Source organism: Denticeps clupeoides, chromosome 5, assembly GCF_900700375.1.
Source record: "Denticeps clupeoides chromosome 5, fDenClu1.1, whole genome shotgun sequence".
NCBI classification, from domain to species: domain Eukaryota; kingdom Metazoa; phylum Chordata; class Actinopteri; order Clupeiformes; family Denticipitidae; genus Denticeps; species Denticeps clupeoides.
In genome coordinates, this window is record NC_041711.1 from 18,241,997 (window position 1) to 18,264,421 (window position 22,425).

Here is a 22,425-nt window from a genome sequence, read left to right on the forward strand (position 1 = left end):
ACAATGACATCACGATAGTTATTTTAAGATGCAATAAAAAACTGATTAGAATTTTCTTTTGTTTTCTCTCAGGTTCCAGTCCCAATGACAGAGGGCTTGGACCCTGTCTGCATGCTCACAGATGATGCCACCATCGCTAAGTGGAATAACGAGGGGTTGCCAGGCGACAAGATGTCCACCCAGAATGCCACCATCCTGACAAACTGCGAGCGTTGGCCACTGCTTATCGACCCGCAGCTGCAAGGAATCAAATGGATCAAGAATCACTATGGCAACAACCTCAGGGTCATCAGCCTTGGACAAAAAGGGTGAGGCATTTGGAGTGTATACAACATGTTTACTGGGAGTAATAAGGACTCATATTCTGTATTTGTTCTATCTAATCTTTGTGTAGGTATGTGGATGTAATTGAGCAGGCAGTTGTCACTGGAGACCCTGTGTTAATAGAGAACTTGGAGGAGACCATTGATCCCATCATAGACCCCCTCTTGGGCCGCCACACAATCAAGAAAGGAAGGTGAGGAGAGGAAACTAAAACCCTCGTTCTCCAGCAAACACAGCATTTTACACAAGTCAGTCCTAGCCTGTGCTGGTTCCCACTGCGGGACTCTGTCATGTTATGTACTTTCAACTGTCCTTAACTTATATCCCAAGAAGATCTTCTTTTCCTATGGCAGTGTGTGATGTCATCTAATGGCGTTGCAGTTTTTGGCTGACATGGAATGAGTAGCTTTCTGCAAAAGTACATTACTCCAATTCAGAAAGTGGGATCAAAAATGTGTAACTAGGGGAGCAAATGGGCAGAAAAGATTAAGTGTGTTGGCCATGTGTGCAGCAGTACGACCACGTCAACTTCCTGGAAACTGTCACAGCCAGCACCAATTGCCCTTTATTGTCATGTCCTGCTTCTGCATGTCCTTTTCCCTTGCGCCCTGAGTTGTGACACCTTCGTTTTTCTGTTTAATGGGTTTTCCTTTCCCTCCATGTTTTTTCCTAGGTACATAAAAGTAGGTGATAAGGAGTGCTATTTCCACCCGTCATTCCGTCTCATCCTGCACACAAAGCTGGCAAACCCACACTACAAGCCCGAGATCCAGGCCCAGACCACCTTGATTAACTTCACTGTGACGAGAGACGGCCTGGAGGACCAGCTGCTGGCTGAGGTGGTCAACATGGAGCGGCCTGACCTGGAGCGCCTGAAGGTGGACAGCATCTCCAGCACTGACCTCTTCTTTCACCTCTAATCACTGGTAGTGTGAAATCTTATTTCATTTTGTGTGTGTATTTAGTCGGATTTGACCAAGCAGCAGAACACATTCAAGATCGAACTAAAGCAGCTGGAAGATGAGTTGCTGATGCGACTGTCAGCAGCTGAGAGCAACTTCCTAGGAGACAACATGCTGGTGGAGAAACTAGAGACCACTAAACACACAGCTGCTGAGATCGAGATGAAGGTGTGTGAAGCTGTGAGGCTTGTCTAAATCTAAAAACAGAACATGAAATGCATCCAAATATTGTACAGGTGCATTTTTGTACTGTTCACCCACAATATTAAAATCACCTGTGACCAACCATTTTGATCTATTTATATACATGCAGGAGTATCTTGACTATCATTCACATCATCTTGTGTATTTTACAATCTGGTTTTATTCAGATTAACATAATAATGAGATTTTTCTGCCATGTAAAATGTGCTGAATGTGATTTGAAACTGTTCAAACACTGGTCATTGAAATATTTGTACATATGTGAAAAACCATATATATTGCTGTGCATATGTTTTAGGTTCTGGAGGCTAAAGTGAACGAGGTAAAGATAAATGAAGCCCGTGAACACTACAGACCCGTGGCTGTCAGAGCCTCTCTACTCTACTTCATCATCAATGACCTGAACAAGATCAACCCAATGTACCAGTTCTCTCTCAAGGTGTCCTTGTATCTGGTTCCAGTGTACATTACCTCTGCAGAAGTGGTATGTTTCAGTGATATATAATACTTCATCTATCTTTTGCCTCTTTTTTTCTACCCAGGCCTTTAATGTGGTGTTTCATAAATCGGTGGAGCAGGCTGAAGTGTGTCCTGATGTCCACAGCCGTGTGAACATGCTCATCGACTGCATTACATACTCCACCTTCAACTACATCAGCAGGGGCCTGTTTGAAAGGGATAAGCTTACGTTCACCGCACAGCTCGCTTTCCAGGTACAACACACATACGCTGGGAGGCTTACTTACTTTCTCCAGCAACAGATTGTTAACAACGTGTGTGTTTTATTCCCTTCTGCCAGTTGCTGCTGATGAGTAAGGAGATTGCCATTCGAGAGCTTGATTTTCTTCTCAGGTTCAACATTGAGCACACTTATGTCAGCCCTGTGGACTTCCTGTCCAACTCTGCTTGGAGCGCCATCAGGGTAAGACAGTGTGCTTTGGTTTTACACCAACTAAAAGTAACTGAAAGTAAATGCCTTTTATTTTTACTTGAGTGTGAGTCCAACTCTCACAATTTCAATAACTGACACAGATGATGAGCTTCATGGATGAGTTCCGAGGGCTGGACAGGGATATAGAGGGCGCTCCCAAACGTTGGAAGAAGGTGGTGGAGTCAGAGTGTCCAGAAAAAGAGAAACTTCCCCAGGAATGGAAAGGAAAGACCTCGCTCCAGAAACTCATCATGATGCGTGCACTGAGACCAGACAGGATGACCTATGCAGTCAAGTAACTACACCCACATTGTTAGATCAAACATTTTCTGAGGACCAGGGTAATAACTGTATAACATATGTGTTTTAGAGGATTATCTACACTTAACAGTGGCAAAACTTTCACTAATTATTTTCCCATGTTAATGTGATTTTCTGAGGATATCTCTGCTTTTTAAATATCTGTAAAACAGTACTCGCATTAAACACGCAGTGTTTGGTTACCACCCAGGAACTTTGTGGAGGAGAAATTGGGCGTGAAATACACAGAGGGCAGGAAGACAGAATTTGCCAAGCTGTTCCTGGAGAGTGGCCCAGCATCCCCTGTGTTCTTTATCCTGTCACCAGGGGTTGATCCACTCAAGGACGTGGAGTCCCTCGGTAAGTAACGTGACATGACATGTATCTTTCTAGAGATACCTGATTTCACTGATCTGCTTATGGACATTTCTGGGAGTGGTAACCTCCCCAGAGAGAGATTCCTTATCTGCATTCTTGTTATAGGTAAGAAGCTGGGCTTCACTATAGACCTGGGGAAGCTGCACAATGTGTCTCTGGGTCAGGGTCAGGAAGCAGTTGCTGAGGTTGCCATGGAAACCGCTTCCAAGGAGGGTCATTGGGTTATTTTGCAGGTTGGTGGTGATTTAACAGAAACAAAACAATAAAACAGTGTATAGTAACAGTGTAACAACAGTGTATAGTGCCGATGTTCTCATGTACGCATTCACAGAATATTCACCTGGTGGCTAAGTGGCTTGGCAGTCTGGAAAAGCTCCTGGAACGTTGCTGTGAGGGCAGTCACCCCGACTACCGCGTATTCATGAGTGCTGAACCTGCCCTCTCACCTCAGGAGCACATCATCCCGCAGGGCATCTTAGAGAACTCCATCAAAATTACAAATGAGCCACCCACTGGCATGCTGGCCAACCTGCATGCCGCTCTGGACAACTTTGACCAGGTAGACACCCCTCACCCAACCACAAGAAAGCTCTGTCTGTCCTGGCACCCACACTGTGACATCCAGTAATATATTCTTTGCAGATCTAAGAATGTCTTTCATGTCTCAGTAATCTCACAGCTTCAGGTGCCGTCAGGCCTTTTTACATTTTGAGATGACTGGTACCAGAAGACTGTCAGAAACAAGAGTATTGCTCAATGTCCTCACAGATTTGAAAATCATTTTTTTTCCAGTTTCACCTTTCTGCCTTCTTTCAGCCCAGTTACATTTAGTCAGTACTTGTTTTTCTATGAGAAGGGACATATTTAATTGCAATATTGAGGGCGCAGCAGTTATGGAAAGTGAGTGAGTACTATTGTGGGTAATTATGTATTGTGTTAATCAGATTGGGAGGGATTTTTTAGTGTAGAAAATGTTTATTTTTAGTTAAAGAGTCTAATTAACAGTACATTTATGGATTCCATTGTTCCCTCGGTCTGAAGAACAGAAGATTACTTTTTTTTCTGGCAGTGTATTTCTTCACACCTTGTCCCTCAGTGGGGATCTGAAAGCGTGCTGTCTTTCGGCAGGATATCTTGGACCAGTGCTCGCGTGAACAGGAGTTTAAAACCATCTTGTTCTCGCTATGCTATTTTCATGCCTGTGTCGCCGAGAGACGCAAGTTTGGTCCACAGGGCTGGAACAGGAAGTACCCCTTCAACACGGGCGACCTCACCATCTGCGTCAATATCCTGTACAACTACCTAGAGGCCAACTCTCAGGTGACTCAAAGATTTTCAGGGGGGTGCACGTGTGTTGGTATGAGTCCACTGATGTGTGAGGGTAGCTGTGTGTGTGTGTGTAGGTCTTGTACTGAATATGTGTGTTTGCAATTGACAGGTTCCTTGGGAAGATCTGAGGTATCTCTTTGGAGAGATTATGTATGGAGGTCACATTACCGATGACTGGGACAGGAGACTGTGTCGTACTTATCTGGAGGAGTACATGCAGCCTAACCAGGTAACGCACTGCCACACAAATCCAGCTCATGTATTTTTAAATGTCAAACTATATCTATTTTAATATGTTACTTATCCACGGATGAAACAAAACCTATGTTTTTAATCTAGTAACACAGATAGAAATACAACACTCACTTCCTGCCACTCTCCAGTTTGACAGGAAGTTGGCCCTGGCTCCTGGACTTGTGGTGCCCTCCAACCTGGACTACCAAGGTTACCACAGTTACATTGATGAGATGTTGTCTCATGAGAGCCCAGTGCATTATGGGCTGCACTTGAACGCGGAGATTGAGTTTCTGACAGTGACATCAGACAGTCTGTTCCACACCCTGCTGGAGCTTCAGAGCAGAGACTCTACAATGGGAGAGGAGTCCTCTCAGACCACTGAAGAAAAGGTGATGTTCATTTACCATACCATACCATATCATATTTATTTATAAAGCACCTTAACACAACAAAGGAGCTGACCAAAGTCAAATCCCGATCCGCCAAGATGCCATTGAGGTGGCGCTGAGCAAAGCACCATCCTCACACACACTGCCTGTGATGGCTGCCCACTGCTCACCAAGGGTGATGGGTTAAAAGCAGAGGACACTTTGTTGTGTATCACAATGACAATCACTTCACTTTCACTTAAAATTTCACAGTAAAAGAGTAAAACCACATAAAACACTGCATAAGAACACTGTGTAAAAACCACCCCACACTGGGTTAATAACCAGGCTGTAAAGGTGAGCTTTTAAATGAGATTTAAATGCAGTGATTGACAGCGCCTATCTGACACTGATTGGTAGGTCATACCATAGACAAGGAGCAGCCACTGCAAACGCCATGTCACCTCTGAGCTTGTAATGTGACCTAGGAACAGACAATAGCTCTGGTCTGAAGACCTGAGAGAACGGGGTGGAGTGTAGGAATGGAGTAGGTCTGACAAATAGGCTGGAACTGAGCCATTCAAATAAAAATAAATAATGAAAAAAAAACATACAGACTCTAAAACAGACAGGGGGCCAGTGTAGTGAGGCTAAGATCGGGGTTATGTGATCGGGGTTGCATGTTTGTACCAGTGAGAAAACGTGCAGTTGCATTTTGTAGTAATTGTAGGCGTTGTAGTCAGATGTCTGACTGATCCCAAAGGCTATATCCCAAGGCTATATTATTTGTACATACATAGTTTTCATAGTTTTTGTGAACTTGAGGTAGATTTGATGATTTGATTTGATGATCCTTCTTCTATAACCTTTGGTACTTTCTTTTCTTAAAGACTGGACGTAGATTCCCAACTTGACTACACTCTGGTATATAAGGGTGCTTCCTTTCATTTCAGAGATTCTTATTGGTCCTTACCACATTGTCACTTACCACCTTGCTACATTGGCCAATAGACTGGAACTGTGCAAACTGTGCAAGAATCTCTAGGGTCGGATCCTTGTGATCATTTTAGGCACAACAATGCCTGAATTTAAAATGGGTTTCATGTTTCATTTGAACTTAACCAAGGTCTTCATTTGAACTTCAGTTTCAGTTTATTAACTGAATGGCAGTCAGAATGATTACAGGAACTTTTTTGGTCTGTCAGGTAAAAACCATCCTGGATGATATCCTGGAGAAGCTTCCGGAGGAATACAACATGTCGGACATCATGTCTAAAACAGCAGAGCGCTCTCCCTACATCCTGGTGTGTTTTCAGGAGTGTGAGCGCATGAATGCACTCATCCATGAGATCCGACGTTCACTTAAAGAGCTGGATCTGGGGCTCAAGGTGTGTGTATGTGAGTCTGTTCCAACATAACTCGACATAACTTGAAGCAGATTTGCTCCTTATCATTCCTCTACACACCCAGGGTGAACTGGCCATATCCTCTGAGATGGAGCAGTTGCAGACTGCTCTGTTTTTTGATAATGTTCCTGACACCTGGACTAAGTTGGCATACCCATCTACCTACAGCCTGGCACAGTGGTGAGCAGGAGACTAACAAAAAACTCACCGGCAAGTACACTCTGGTCTAATGATAGTAGTCGTATACAGTGTGTGTGTGTGTGTGTGTGTGTGTGTGTTAAGGTATAACGATGTCCTACTGCGCTGTCGAGAACTGGATAGTTGGACACAGGATTTGTCTCTACCTAGTGTGGTATGGCTTTCTGGGCTCTTTAATCCCCAGTCTTTCCTCACAGGTATTGCGCACACACACACACACACACACTTACTTACATACCACACATTATCACCTTATCCACATATATATTGTCTCTTACGCATTGTTCTTTAGCAGTGATGCAGAGTTTAGCCAGGAAGAATGAGTGGCCTCTGGACAAAATGAACCTGACTGTGGATGTCACCAAGAAATTTAAGGATGACTTTTCCCAGCCAGCCAGAGAGGGAGCCTATGTCTACGGATTTTTCATGGAGGGTCAGTGTGTGCTTGTTAGTACAATAGAACCCGGGGCTTGTGTAAATAAAAATATAACTTGTCAATGTGAGGCAATATAGTCATTTTTAGTTTTGTTCAGGCCCACTAATCTATGCACAGTTTCATTGAACTGTGGCTAATTCTTCATATGTTTGTAACATTTTAAGTCATGGACAGTTGTATGGTAAAATATCCCAATGCTGTTCCTCTGAGAAGGCTCCTTCCCAACTAACTATTATGTTCATCTAAGATAGACCATCAAGAGGTGTGCATACAGTGGATTATTCTGCCAATAATAATAAGTTGGGTCATTTACACATTTATGCGTTTAAACCAGCCATTTTAAACCAACTGCCAGGTGTGCTACCTTTTGACCTGGTGAATATGGTGACTTAGCCAGTTAGAACTGGGTGTTCACAGAGATCTTGGGAGAACATGGAAACCCTTCTGCTCAGATATCTCATGTAAAATGTTGCTTTAGTAAAATCATGCTCGTACTTCTCGTGCTTCTCCTCAGGGGCACACTGGGATATTCAGGCTGGGCACATCACTGAGGCCCGTCTGAAAGACCTCACGCCCAGCATGCCTGTGATATTTGTGCGCGCCATTCCCAATGACCGGCAGGACACGCGAAACATTTATGAGTGTCCTGTCTACAAAACCAAGCTCCGTGGCAACACATACATTTGGACGTTGAACCTGAAGACCAAAGAGAGACCAGCCAAATGGGTCCTAGCTGGAGTTGCTCTGCTTCTCAGTGTGTGAGAGACATGTTTGGTTTTGATTTCATCAGTTAAAGGAGCTGATTTGTTGACGTGATTCCCCTTTATGTTTTTTTGTGTGTATTTGACCTTTACATATTTGGGCCAATGTGCAGTGTCACTGTCATTGGTATATGTTTAACTTAAACTAAAGCATGTTATATAATTATATAATCTTTCCCATAGTCAGTTCTTATAGTCACTTCTTTAAAATGCAGTTGACTTTAACAGGATTGTTCCTTAAATTCATAAAATTAAAAAGCCATCACTTGAACAATGTTGTGTAAAATATTGTTGCATGTCAGTTATATTAGTTTTAAGCTCTGCCAATGAAAATGGATGTTCCATATGAAATATTGTGAACTGAAAGAGTGGTAACCCTAATGAATACCAGTAATACTGTGTAACTGTACTTTTCTTTCACACCTAATAAACAAACACATAAAAAGGCTGCAATTCATCAGGTATTCTGTTTATTCCTTTGTACAGTTACTCAAATATGTTTATATTCACAATATATATGTATATATATATATAATTAATATCAATATATATATGTTCAAGAAATTAAACATTCAAATCAGCTGTTATGTTTTGCATTGTATAAAATACAGTGGCAAACATTTGTTTTAAAAATGCATAAAAACACCAGCACTAGATTTAAAAGAGACATTTTGTCCTCCAGTACAACAAGGTTGCAGTTTCTGTGCAAAAATTTGCAAATTGATTAAAAAATCTTATACATGTTCAGCAGAGCACTTCCTCTGGCAACAATTCACGTCTGGGCAGAGAATAAAAATGCATCTTTTCTCAGGGAGACGTGACCCCAGGTGCCAGCCAGGAGTTCACGGTAACACGGTGGGCTCTCCATTCTCCAGTGGGTAAAGTGACCACCACTCAACCCAAATGGCATGAAAGTGAATGATTAATTTTTAGTGGTGGGCACCAATATTAATTTGTTGATATATCACTTAAAATTTTAAAAAGCAGCTAAATTGCCTCCTTCAAATCGACCGTTGACTAATATTTACTTGTCGGTCCATGCCTCAGCACAATCTTCATTTGTCAGTCTTCCTCTGAAGCCTACAAATTCAACCGACTGAAGAAATGTGTCATACTGTAGTTTGATTTGAGGTTCCTCACTGTGCTCTGACCACTGAGCCAGTAACCATCGCTGATAAGTTCCCCCCCCATTCTTTTCAGGATGAAGACATGAATACTACGGCATGCCCACCACTAAAGCTGGGGCTCTTACACGGTCATTCCAAACACACATTTCTTCAAGTGTGCCGTCCATTAAACACTGCAGACAGATGAATGAGTGTATATACTTTTTGGTGTTAACATGTTGTAAGACCTACATGACTAATCTTTTCTGAAACATGCAGTTCACCCATACAAGTCATTACTCTTGAAACATATTCAGTTTCACTACGTATAATTTCTAAGTGAAGGGATGCATAAACGTTAGCAATGAGGCCTAAGGCTAAAGTGGGCTATTGAAGCTAAGGCTAACAGAGGCGATGCAGGTGAGGCTTCTGCTTGTCCCTCGGTCAGTTCATTTTTCACTTTCACTTATTATAACTGGCTTATGACAAAGTCGTCTGCTAATATTTTTTTCATGTTTAGTCACTGGAAGCCCTGAATCAGCCACACATTGGCATGTTGAAAGAAGGTAGGAGGAAAACACAGCGAAAAACATGCATTTTGTATCTGTATGTAGATATCTGCATAATTAAGTAAATGTAAAATTACATCTGAAATTATGATGGGAATTGCTGATCAGGTTGCTACTAACCACTTCCGTTTGAAGCAGCAGTCATTTAGTTCCTGTCTGGACTGATGAATGACGATCATCCAATTTGTAATGGGTGTTCTGGAAGTATCGGATCTGATTGTGTTGCTACCATTTTAGTGGAACCATGCAGTGCACAGTTAAATAGCAATAATACACTCGATGGCATGCAATGCATGCTGATCTGCTGTATTTGGCCTTCTGCTTTGTGCCTGTGCCAATATCGAGTGATATTATTGCTTCATCGTGTACAATATTGGGATACCGATTATCTTTTACTGCATCTTCGACTACCTCTATGATGGACTCTTATTGTGGAGTGATATGTGACATCCATGAATCAATTTCACAATAAAATCAATAAATACAGCAACACCACAAACAGCTCTACTAATATTTGGACAGGTTGTATATCTTCCAACAGCAAAGCTACATAAGACCTGTGTAAGCAGTAGTATCAAATTATTTTAAAATATGTGCTACTACCGAACGGAGCCTAATCAAAAGATGGTGATCTGTTCAAGCCGATACATACACTGAAAAAAGAAAACATTGGCTAAAGTTTTAAAAATTGTAGTAATATTTTAGCATTAGTAATGTGAATAAACCAAAAAAAAAGATTATGGTAAAGTAAAAAATGAAAACACTTTACTCATAAGCATACATTTGACAGCTAATATATATTTTTTAACTATTGGAATGAGGAAAAAAACACATTAAACAACCGACAGCTATGGTTTACTATTTCCAGTGTAGTCATGATTTTTCAAGCAATAAGCTTTAGAAACATAGACTGTCTTACGTGGTTATTTATCCATGTGTAAAATATAATTTCACTTGCATGGGTATATTACGTTCTCATGAACATGAATGATAAGTGGTCCTATTTATTGGAAAAATAATTGTGATATTCCTATAAACAACTTGTACACTGCTTATAAAGGTCTTATTTTCTTTAAAGAGATAGGGCTGAGTCCGGGTTGATGAATAGGTCTTTTGCTGTTATTATTGCTCACACAACACACTTGTAGTATATGGATATACTGTGTGTCTGCCATTATGATAGAGATCACTCTTGAATGTAATTATAATCTTAGAAATGTTACAAGTTGTATTGTTTCAGGGATATAACTACAACAAAAAAATTAATTTAATGTACAGATCCAGATTCCCTATTAAATATAAAACATAATTAATCCCATAAGCACTTCAGTTTTCACTTTACACTGTTAGATTCATAATAACCTCAATGATCTGACACCGAAGATCTATGCATGGTGACATGTGACATGGATGATTTATGTGATTTGGCCATTATTTTTCACTCAGCTTAAACTGATCAGAAAATGAACAGACATCAAGCACACAGCTGTGAACAACCAATTATGTGGAATAGAGGAGCTGAAATTACCATAGAGTAATAATCACCATATAAAGTAAAGCAGTGACCTTCAGCCAGACAGATCTGCTGAAAAAAATGCTGCTATTGATAATGTGTGCCACTAATAACTAAGGCAACATGAACGTACTTAATGGTCAAATATCTGTTCTCCAGAAATCCCTCTCTGAAATGATAGGGTGGAAATGCTACATCAGGTTAAAAATGACCACCCAATCAATCCAAGAGCCAATATAAGAGCCAATATCCTGAGCAAAAGCAGGTTATGCACGTGGCATCAATTACCATTTATCGTGACACACCCCTGTAAAAATAGATTCAGCTTCAAGGTTACATCAACTAAACTTAAAGTTACCTAGCTAGCCAATATATCCTGCTCCGTGAGACAGATCCCAGATACATGAGAGCATTCTGAGGCACAATATTGCAGAATTACCAGCCAGGAGCTCTTCTCCAGCTGTAAGTACTGCATGGAGTGTACTAAAGATCTACAGAATTTGAACAGAATTAGCGCATGAGTACTTTCAGATTGTTGGTGTTGGCTGATATGTTTAGATAAAGAGGCTTTGGTGCGTATATGTGTGTGTACATCCCAAAATAACCGTTAGCAGATCGATAATGAGAGATAGCATCCTACATGAGAACAAGTGACAAACAGAACAATCGCGAGCGTGATAAACATGCCAACAGCATTCACAGCTCACCAGAGAAAACTGTGTCTGTGTGTGTGTGAGAGTTTTAAAACATGCTACAAAACACTTTCCATACATGCATTTTTCATTTGAATCAAGCATGTCAGGTGCCCTGTGTTGCTGGCAGTGTCAAACCTGAAATATTTACACAATAAATAGTTCTATACATGATATTTAAAGCATATAAACACAGTTCCTGCGTATGTAGGTATTTTATACTTAATACAGATGGTCACATGGACTGTGATATTGTACAGTGCATCTTGCATATGGTTGTCCAGTCTCCTTCAAGACCCTGAGTCAAGGCTGGGGGAAGAGGTCTGAGATGGGGGTAAAGAGTTAGGGGTAGAAGGGGTAGAGCAAGTGCAGATCCAGACCTGCTGCTACTTCCCTGGAAGACCCGGATCTGAGGATGGCCTGTGGAGACCCAGAGCCCCGGGCCTGCCGGTGCTCGACAGATCTGGGAAGGAGTCTTGTTTGACGGACAGCTGGCCTCGGGGCAATGGTGAATCAGGCTTGGCTTCCTCCTCTTTGAGTCCTGTAAGCTCCGCCTCCCTGCTTTGGGTTGCCAACGGTGGGCCTTCTGGGGAGGTCTCCATGGTAACAAGGTCAGGTGCAGATTCTTTTGGTACATGGCAGCTCTTTTCCATGCAAGATGTCTGACAAAACAAACACATTGATACATCATCTGAAATAGGCATTTTTATTTCATAAAATGACCCTGAGAAAGTCTTTCCACAAATTTGTCTGCATTCTGCTGTGATGGTGTATTTATCTGTATATCTGTACATCACACATTAATAAGCACCTGTATTCTCTTTATTTTTCTACTATATACATGTATATTGCTTGTGAGTAATTAAGCATTTATTACAAACTGTGATGTGTATGAGGCAAATAAAATTTGTAATGATTATGATGCCCATGAAGATTGGATGAAACACCAGTAAACTGACCTAATCCCCCTGCCCCCCTCCACACACACCAACACACATGACATGCACACTAATTCTGTTTCATTCACAGTCATGAGGCTTTGACAATGCTCGTCTACTGGCCTGATATGACTCAAGATTAGCCAACTCCAACTCCAACACACGCACACACACACACGCACACACACACACACACACACACACACACACACACACACACACACACACACACACACACTTATTTAATCTCACACTCTGTTCCATTACATAATGTCTCACAGGCACAAGGACAAAGGCTAGGGCTTATCTTACTACATTTCCACTGATGCAATAAACTAAATCTGCTATTGGCATCTGGATTTATCCATCCAGTATTTCCTTACTTTAGTGAGCTCTGTTAGATGTAAAGATCTACCTCCCCGGCTGGTGGAACAACTTGCCCTGCTCCATTCGACTAGCCGCGACTACTACCACCTTTAAGAAGCAATTGAAAACCCACTTATTCAAAAAGTATTTCAGACAAATCTAATCACTTACACACGCACATGCATACACAAAATAAATAAAAATATTTTTTTCTTTGTCTAGCACTTAACAATTTCCGAGCATGTTCTTTTTCTGACAAGTTAGGCCTTATCAGGGCTCTTAGTTTTTGTAAACTCAAAATCTATAGAAATCTATAAAGTAAAGATATAGGATCAATAGGATAAATGTGTGTGTGTGTGTGTGTGTGAGACATTACCTAAACCAAATATATGTGTGTGTGTGTGTATATTTACACACACAAAAAATTGATTCTATACCTTTATGTCTAACAGAGCTCACTAGAGTAAGGAAATACTGGATGGATAAATCCAGATGCCAATAGCAGATTTAGTTTATTGCATCAGAGGAAATGTAGCAAGATAAGCCCCTCTAGCATTTGTCCTTGCGCCTGTGAGACATTACCTAAGACAAAACTTGTATCCTGACATTGCATATGCAACTCACACTAGACAATGCCTGACGGACTTTGTGTTTGTCAGTTACTGTAACACCATTCTGGTTTTAAAAAAATGTAGAATGCTACCTTTCCAAAAGAACAAGATGTATGTGTATGATGGCTGTGTGCTATGTTGGCACGAGTTTGTGAGTTACCCGTCCATGTGCTGATCTAGAGTAGTGTGCCGTCTGCAGGGCGGTGACGGGCTGGACTCTGACAGCTGGTCTCTGGAACTCCGGAGTGGAGGTCAGTGCGTTGTAGGAAGGTGGCCCCACAGCCGACTGCCTCTGCAGCAGCTGCAGGATGGCTTGGATGTCTGATGTCATCTGAGACTCCAGCCTGAGTCCACAGCGCAAGAATCAAGCAGATCAGATACAGAAATGAGCTTGCATGCATGCAAAGAAGCTACATCTGTACAGACAGACACAGACAAATCATTTCCCTTAAACAAAGCCCCTGAGATTTTATGAACTTTCCACCTTTAGAGTGAATGCTGTAGTTCAATGTTTACTTACAACCTCATTCAATCTCATCCTGCAGTACCAATATTTAACACCAGGGGACGACTGTGTTACTGTCACTAAAACTAATTGTATTGGTTAGTGTAATGGACTGATTTAAACTATAGTTCAGTGTCATGTTAGCTCTGTATGTATATTTCAAACAAAAATCTAACTGTTTTATATGTAGCTTTATTCTATATTCATATTTGTAAATCTGTGAGTGTTATATTAGAAATGTGACGTCAGGGGGAAGTACTAAAACAGATAGAGTGAGTGAGAGGAAAAGAGAGAGAGGGAGAGAGGGTTATTGAGAGGACAAAAGAAACACACACACACACATTCTGTCACTGTCTTTTGGATGATGGCATCTCAGATGGAGGCTAAAAATACCAGCTGTTCTCTTTTCCTGCCACCTGACTCTCCATCTCTTCGCTTCTCTTTCTCATTCTTCCTCTCACACTCTCTCTCTCCCTCTCTCTCTCGTTGTCGCTCTCTCTCACCTGTTCAGGTGCTCTTGGAGGAGGTCCAGGCGGTGCTCCACCTCCCCGTACGTGATGTCACTCTCACTGTCTTCTGCGCCCCTGCCATTGTGTGCTTGTGCCGACTCATCCAGGAACTCCCCGTTCTCTGCACACACCCACTCCTCAGCACACACGTCTCCCATGGGACATTACGACAGCTGTTAATCTCCATAGCACTCGCACACACAGACATTGAGGCAACAACTACCATACCATACAACTACACTCATTAACACATGCAAAAACACAGTTGTGTATGCATGCAGCGATGCACACAGATTCTTCGTCTCATGCTTTTCTCGTATGTGTTTGTTTTAAAGAGGACCGGAAAAATCTCCCTCTTTACTGAAATGTCAAATGCTTTCCCTTCCTATGAATAAACACACACACACAAACACAAGAATAGACAACTATTAATCTTCCACCAACAGCTGCACTGTCTCTTTGTCAGGCTGAGGTTATTTATTGGGCAGGTGCTGCTGAGTTTGCGTGGGCAGGTGGAGTCAGTGTGTGTGTGTGTGTGTGTGTGTTTGTGTGTGTGCATGAGTGTGCAGACATGTGTTACTGAGGCAAGGCAAGAAACAGTCTCTGAGAAATTGTGCCAGTCTCTGCATGTGTGTATGTGTGAGTGGACTTGTTTGTACTTATATCTTAGCGAGGACCAGATGCCCTCATAAATACTGGACCCCATAAAAGTTAATGTATTTAAAACAGATAGACATTCAAATTAAACTGCATATAGGTAGTTACATGTTAACAGTATTTGTGTTATTTACCCATTGTTAAGTAAAAAACACATTATTTATTTTCTGGAGCTTGTCTGAGAAATATCCAGTAGCTTTGGTACTGTGATAATTGGTAAGAAGAAAGCCATAACATTTAATCTTTGATTCCTGATGTGCTGTGCTAAATGGGCGTTCTGTGGGGGCAAGCATGCTGCTTTGGGCCTGAGGACATTCAGTTAGTTACTGCACACCACATCACAGCACCAGAGGAAACGCAAATATTTGCTTCTGTGATTAGGCTGACGGAGCGACAAGATGAGAGGATAATGAGTGATCTGTGTGTGTTTCAAAAGCCTATTCTAATTCCGGATAACACTAATGTTTTGTGCAGCAGCTCAGCAGTAATCCTCTTAAGCCATCACCTCTAGAAAGTGCACTTCACTGTAAGCCAAATACGCATGCATATGTGCTAAAATGTGTACACCTTACACAGTATTCGTGTACAGCGATGAGCAAAATGTACTGATGGCAGTGTACAGAATACACTGCCATATATTCAGTATTATGCTCCACTACTGCACAATACATTATTCAAAATTCCTAACTAGTCCCCTAGAACCCTGGATTCTTCTGGCCCTGATTCTTTCACCATCAACTGTGTTTATATGTATAAATGTCTCCCTTTTCATATCTTTGTCTGTCCACAATCCTAACTGGCACACTTGCAGTTTTACTGCATTTATCAGACGCCCTTATCCAAAGTGACTTACAATCAGCACTTATAGGGGACAGTCCCCCTGGATAGACACAGGGTTAAGTGTCTTGCTCAGGGACACAATGGTAGTAGGTGGGGTTTGAACCTGGGACTTTGTGGCCTTCTGGGTCATAGCCACTAGGCTACCAACATCCCTTGTTTGATGTTATCATGCATCAGACTTGGAGTGTATTGGTGTATTACTAAAAAAAACGAGTGCTTGTGCCTCCGCCTGCTTACTCCTCACACGCAACATGACAGCCATGCCTCTTGCCAGGTCTCTCACTGGCAGTGTGAAAATAGCTGGTCCAGTCCCCTGCTGCAGATGTGACCTTCTGATGGCCGTCATACCACCTGCCCAAACATTCTACTTGCACATATACAGTTTGTGTGTGAATGTCTATATGGAGTGTTCTGAAAATGAGTATTAGGTGTGTGTATTTCTTAGTGAGCCAAATATCTTCATGAAGATAGAATTACAGTAAAATTATATGATGTTTATTAGTCCATGTTAATGTAGTTATGTACTCATAATAAGTTTATCACATAATTATTACAATTAGGCTTCACTAGTGTGAACAGGAACACCAATGTGTGGCTTCTTACCTCTGTCACACTGACTGTCCAGGCTCTCTTTGGTCTGTGTAGTGGGGTGGTCTAGACCAAGAGGCAGCATGCGGTCTCTGGACGAAGGGAACGCCATCCCACCCGAACAGAGGGGTCGCTGCTCCTCCTCCTCCTCATCTCGCTCCAGTACTGAGTCTCTCCTCTCCTCCTCCTGCTCCGACTGTCTGTGTTTCTCCTTCTCACTCCCCAGACCCCAACTGTGAGTTCCTGAGAGAAGGTGCACAGAGATGTACCAACATATCCACACAAAGTCACGCACAGATGCAAACATGCATACATGACAACAGATTATATCAATAATTATCTATTTCTCCTAATTTCTAAGCCTTTTTTATCGTGGTAAAGGGGTCGTGGCAGGTATATCATGAAACAACAGTGAGATGGGGCTTCCTTAGTCAACATATTGATTTTGTGTCATTTAACAGCTGCTTTTGTCCAGAACAGCCGGAGTGTAACATTTGGTATCTGAGTTCCCAGTCGAAATCCAGACCGGGACTTATTACAGTTTGGAGCATGCACCTCTTGACTGAAACACAAAGACAAACGTAGACAGAATGTTTTCCTGTGAGCGTGTTGTAGCTAACTTCATGACCCATTACACACCCCCACACAGTTGTACCCATCTTAACCTACTCTGCCATATTCAGCCCAGTCTCATCCCTGTCTGATCGCAGTTTTGCCCTTCAGAGCCACACATGGCAGCCACAGGAACCTGATATTGTCCCTGTGATTACGGGACATTTTGTTCTGACAGTGTGGTGAAAGGAGGGGATTTGCTGATCCACCTGCTGACATCTTCCTCTGGAATGAGAGCCGCTTCCTGCACCGAACCTCATCACCATCTGAATCACTGCCCTGTGGGCAAGTGCTCTATAGTGGGGAAGGAATGAATGAAAGAACAAATAAATGAATGTTCAATTTCATATTATTTAGCAGTGCCATTAAAGTGAAACATTATCTAACAGCTGAAAAACACACCTTAGCGTTCTCATCCCTCAGGTTGAAGGTCAGTTCCAGGTTGGACAGAAAGTGATCTGCAAACTCCGGGTACATGTCCAGCACCTCTAGAATTTCCTCTCGTTGAATCGTGTGCAGGTCACAGTAACTCAGTGCCCGTACATCTGCATTAGACTTCCCGGGCTTGGCGTACAGGTGGATCATCTCTCCAAAGATGTCATTCTTCCCTGAAGTAAAATAGTGTCATTAAATACTTATACGTAAAATTAAAATATGAGGTCAACTAAATACTGCCAACTGCTACATCACAATCAGTCTTCATCAATGAAAAGAACAGTTGCACGCTCTACAGTGTATTGTGACTCCATTTCACCCATCATAAAAGCCCTCACTGCACAGCATGGAAACCATCTGCTTGTGAATTTATGAAGCACCATATATATCTCAAATCAGAATTATTCCAAGGAAAACCTCCACAACACATATGGGTTTCCCTGAAAAACCTGTAAATAACAGCTCAGTATTTTATATTAGGTAATAATTAGGGCTTCTGTTCAACTATAACAGGCTCATCTGTGCCTGAAATCTTTCCAGGCTGAGTGTTCTAATACAGCAAGTCTACCCCAGGCCATGGAGGAACCAAGTGGTGACACCCCTGCTTTCATCTACCTCATCTAAGTGAAAACTGTTAGGTCAGATCCAGCAACACCTCCTCTCGAGCTTTATATCATCAAGACCTAATTGTGCTTCATTCCTCATTGCTATTTGCAGCAATCAGATGGTTTATAGGGGCAGTGGTGGCCTAGCGGTTAAGGAAGCGGCCCCGTAATCAGAAGGTTGCTGGTTCAAATCCCGATCCGCCAAGGTGCCACTGCTCCCCGGGCGCCTGTCGTGGCTGCCCACTGCTCACTCAGGGTCATGAGTTAAATGCAGAGGACAAATTTCACTGTGCGCAATGTGTGCTGTGCTGCTGTGTATCACATGTGACAATCACTTCACTTTATTATACTTTATTATTATACGATATTTTACATATCGACATACAATTCAGGAGTTTAATTACTAATAACGAAGCAGTGAACCATTGTGGCTTTTCTTGTGTGGCAAAGAGTTGCTGGTTCACAAAACAACATAATTGTGCACACATTCTTCAAAGATGATGATTTTATGTAAAAAAAAAAAATACAAAATTCAAAAGAGGTCTCAGCCAGATGGTACTGAAGACTTAGGAACAGAAATATAGTCAGCTTTCGATTCATTGTTGTTTACTGCCCCTAAAATAATAGGGGTGTGACGGTACAGGTATTCCTACAGTAAGGTCCAGACCTTGGTTTTTGGGCCGCGGTTTTGGTTTGTTTGCAGTGCGTGTTTTGGTGCAGAGAGAACAATGTGCAGGTTATATTCTTGTGTTTTTTTCAGAAGTGTAATAATAGGTTTGTTCAAATGCATTTTTGGTAGACATTTGTTGTTTTACGTCAGTTTGTAACAGTCGTGAAATGCACCTTTATGACAGGCTGTGGTGGGGCAGAGCCCTCAGCCTGCACTTGTGTGATTTACTTTAGTTGAGTTATTTTCCACACTTGGAGTGTGTAATGAGCTCCACTTGTATTTTACTTTCACTTTTCAACAGAACAGTAACAGTAAGGAACATGTCTGAACATATAGTGTCATTCAACTCGACATAGTAAGGTTGAAATACTAGAATTTAAGAAATGGCAAGTAAGAAGGAAATTCCAGATTCTCCATATCACGTCCAGCTCAGCTAATGTCCCTGGAATCTGGAATTTCCAATCACTGGACATTTCTGGACCAGTTTTAAAATTATTTGCAAAACCCTGAAAAAACAGAACATGGAAACAGATATCAAGTTGGAGTTCTACTGTTAAATAAGACCTGAACAACTATAACCAACCTGCAAATGAACAACTACACTGATCTAATTAATTTTGAAAGCAAGAGCCATATATTGTAAAAAAATTGTCAAAGGAAAAGGCAGGCTTATGCGGCAGCCATTGGTGGTGGTTGTAAGTTGTCCTCCTACATAAGACATGCTGGACCATGAATGGGTTAAAACCCGCTGACATATTTAACAGGACTGGCATAATCAGCTACCTTCATCCCCTGAACCAGGTCAAACACACAAGCTCGAACCTGGCGAATGTTCTGCTTGTGTAAAAAAGGGACTAAGCAGAAGCGATCACATCAGCATTTCTCCAACTTTTTTCTCAGCAAACCTGCTGACTTGTTTTTGGGATCCCATGGCTCCTCTGGTTTCTTCTCTTCTTTCCTCTCCCCCTCTCTATCTCTCCTTTCGTCCCCTGACCCTATTGTGTCGCCGAGTGGCCGTGGCCTGTTAGGCAGGTGAAAAATGAGCCGTTTAAATGAGGCTTAGCCTGCTGCTCGGCCTGCTGCAGGAAGGAAAAGTTCTCTGCTCTTTACATGCTGCTCTGTCTATAACCACACAGGTAGAGGCCAGAGACAGGATATATTAAATATGAGACTGAATAGAATACTCAAATCCACTCCACTCCATTAAAAGTCAGTAGAAACAGAGGGATATCTGTATTAATAACAGTATTAATGTTACATTTCTTCTTGTTTCTCATCTTATTTTTGTTATGACTTACATATAGTAAGTTATAAAAAAAAAATTCCCTACCGTTTCACATTTCATCTCTGTCTTACTTTCCTTCTGTCTCTATTTTGGACACGGTCTGTGTTTCACTCGGCTATTGTCTTTCTCTTCACAGTCCCTCTGCTCTCTCTATTTCTCCTCCTCCTCCAGTCGTGTCTTCTATAAAAAGCTCCACAGCAGTGAAATGCAGTGGCAGCAGGGACTTCATGAGGGAGACACCAGAATCTCACCTCAAATAAAACTCACAAGCCTAATCAGACGCCATACTTAAATCTCAGGCTATTGCGCAACTGTGGATGGTTTTGTAGAGGCGCGGTCAAATGGAAGCCAATAAAACCCGAGGCAGCCATTGTAAAGATGCTGCCTGAAATCAGAGTTGGATGGGGGACAAGGATGCAAAGCAGATAAGCATCTATCTCTCTGAACTCTAGGAGCAGTGTGAGATGTGTGACACGTGCACACCTACAGCTACAAGGACAAAGATGTTGATATGGTTACACACAAAGCACATATAGCTGCAGTGTCACGTCAGTTCATACCGTTCCTCGCTCATGTGTGAGTGTGTGTGTCTTTTTAGGTATTTAAAGAGATTATTCATATCTCCTCAACGGAATTCTCAAGGATAAATGCTGACTGAAATCATTTATTCAAGAATTGGTGAGACGTGTTCAAGAACTGTTCAAGGTTACATAGTATTGATTGTGTAAAAGCTTAAACAGCACCTGCAGAACCACTTTTACTCTTTATCTTGTAAACTCTCACTTTCTCACTTTAAAGGCCAACTCACTCAGCCAGGTACAGATGTGGACCACATAGTCATGCATGTCAAATGCATTTACCTGGAACCTTTGCAGTGATTGGCAAGTGAATTCTAGACTTGATATGCATGTCACTGTCACATGTTTAACATCAAATGGCTGCAGATAAAAATAAAACATTGCACAGAAGAGAACTAGACAAAATAAGCTTTTCTTTTTTATTATTTCGAATAATCTCCATATATAAGTGACTCTTGTGCAAACATTACTGTGCTTTTAGGAATGTTGCCATCTTTTAGCCAATTCCTTTGACTTTTACCTGTTCTGTCAGGCTGTTTTTTGACCTACAGTTTTTTTTTTATTATTATTCTTTTTGTTTCCCGGGGCATTTGGTATTTTAACTCGTGTCGAAAAAAAAGACACAGCCTCAGAGGAAAAAAGTAAGTTTCAAAAACATCATGTGCACCTCAACTGTCTGATGTCATGTCATCAAACATCAAATGTGTTAGTGAAGGGTCGGTAATTTTCAGGGCATTTCACCAAACAGAAACCAGCTCCATTTCCTCACCTTTACACCAGATTCAACTACTGCGGTGAGTCTATAGCTAAACAATCAGCAGAGCTCAAAGAATGACTGTCCCACTCATAAAGAAGTTCTTACCCAAAATGGCCACCACAATGTCCTCTCTGAGTATCTCAATGGAGCCACGGGACACAAAGTAGAGTGCAGTGAGAACATCGCCGCAGTGCACAAGTGTGTCGCCGGGTGGGGCATGGGTGGTCTTGAAGCGCATGGCCAGGGCACGCAGGCAGCCTTTAGTGGCCCCTCGGAAAGCCTTACAGTTCTGCAGGAGAGTCTGGTTGAGGTGCAAGCAGATGTCTGCCTGGAGACACTCCGGAAAGCCCTTAAGAACCTAATGGGGCAAAGAATGAGGGAGGACAAACCACAACGGAGGAGAGAAGACAGTGTTTTTTTTTAAAACAATTGATGGGCATTAACGGGAAGACAGCTACAGAAGAGGATGCATGCTAAACTCTCATGTCGCCACTCTGCAGGATTGGTTTTAGTCCAGATTAGAAATGAAAGAGGTTCACCGGATGCATGCTGCAGTGCGGTGTGGCAGGCTTGTCTTTGTCTACCCGTGTGAGGTGGAGGTGGACAGGAGAGTCCACACAAGTCTACACTCACAAACCTTTACCATGTTATTAGGCAGCTTTCATACACTGCCGTCCTCCTTATCTCTAGACAGAAGGAACATAAGTGTGTGTGTGTATGTGTGTGTATGAGAGAGAGAGAGAGAGAGAGAGAGA

The 22,425-nt window shown here is 42.0% G+C and overlaps 2 protein-coding genes across 6 annotated transcripts in view; one reads left to right on the forward strand and one right to left on the reverse strand.

The window, feature by feature from the left end:
• Positions 1-8,156, forward strand: part of dnah9l (dynein, axonemal, heavy polypeptide 9 like) — a 38,310-nt gene extending 30,154 nt beyond the window's left edge. Inside the window, exons 67-85 of the mRNA XM_028979350.1 lie at positions 73-308; positions 395-517; positions 998-1,202; positions 1,290-1,454; positions 1,789-1,929; positions 2,033-2,203; positions 2,290-2,412; positions 2,523-2,716; positions 2,933-3,081; positions 3,205-3,332; positions 3,431-3,658; positions 4,228-4,419; positions 4,538-4,657; positions 4,812-5,054; positions 6,239-6,421; positions 6,504-6,619; positions 6,722-6,834; positions 6,930-7,070; positions 7,588-8,156. Of these exons, the coding sequence (XP_028835183.1) occupies positions 73-308; positions 395-517; positions 998-1,202; positions 1,290-1,454; positions 1,789-1,929; positions 2,033-2,203; positions 2,290-2,412; positions 2,523-2,716; positions 2,933-3,081; positions 3,205-3,332; positions 3,431-3,658; positions 4,228-4,419; positions 4,538-4,657; positions 4,812-5,054; positions 6,239-6,421; positions 6,504-6,619; positions 6,722-6,834; positions 6,930-7,070; positions 7,588-7,835 (3,219 nt within the window). The 3' untranslated portion in view covers positions 7,836-8,156. The remainder of the gene's footprint in view (positions 1-72; positions 309-394; positions 518-997; positions 1,203-1,289; positions 1,455-1,788; positions 1,930-2,032; positions 2,204-2,289; positions 2,413-2,522; positions 2,717-2,932; positions 3,082-3,204; positions 3,333-3,430; positions 3,659-4,227; positions 4,420-4,537; positions 4,658-4,811; positions 5,055-6,238; positions 6,422-6,503; positions 6,620-6,721; positions 6,835-6,929; positions 7,071-7,587) is intronic.
• Positions 8,157-8,282: 126 nt separating this feature from the next.
• LOC114790975 (potassium channel, voltage gated eag related subfamily H, member 7) overlaps positions 8,283-22,425 on the reverse strand; it is a 60,090-nt gene continuing 45,947 nt past the window's right edge. For 3 of the 5 annotated variants that reach the window (XM_028981433.1, XM_028981432.1, XM_028981430.1), the window contains 7 exons: positions 21,776-22,028; positions 17,743-17,948; positions 17,550-17,634; positions 16,744-16,971; positions 14,638-14,794; positions 13,790-13,973; positions 8,283-12,376 (listed from right to left, as the gene is read on the reverse strand). In XM_028981433.1, coding sequence (XP_028837266.1) covers positions 12,101-12,376; positions 13,790-13,973; positions 14,638-14,794; positions 16,744-16,971; positions 17,550-17,634; positions 17,743-17,948; positions 21,776-22,028 — 1,389 coding nt within the window. In that variant the 3' untranslated portion in view covers positions 8,283-12,100. Of the gene's footprint in view, positions 12,377-13,789; positions 13,974-14,637; positions 14,795-16,743; positions 16,972-17,549; positions 17,635-17,742; positions 17,949-21,775; positions 22,031-22,425 lie in introns of all 5 variants that reach the window. The other 2 variants (XM_028981431.1, XM_028981434.1) reach the window with 2 other exon arrangements.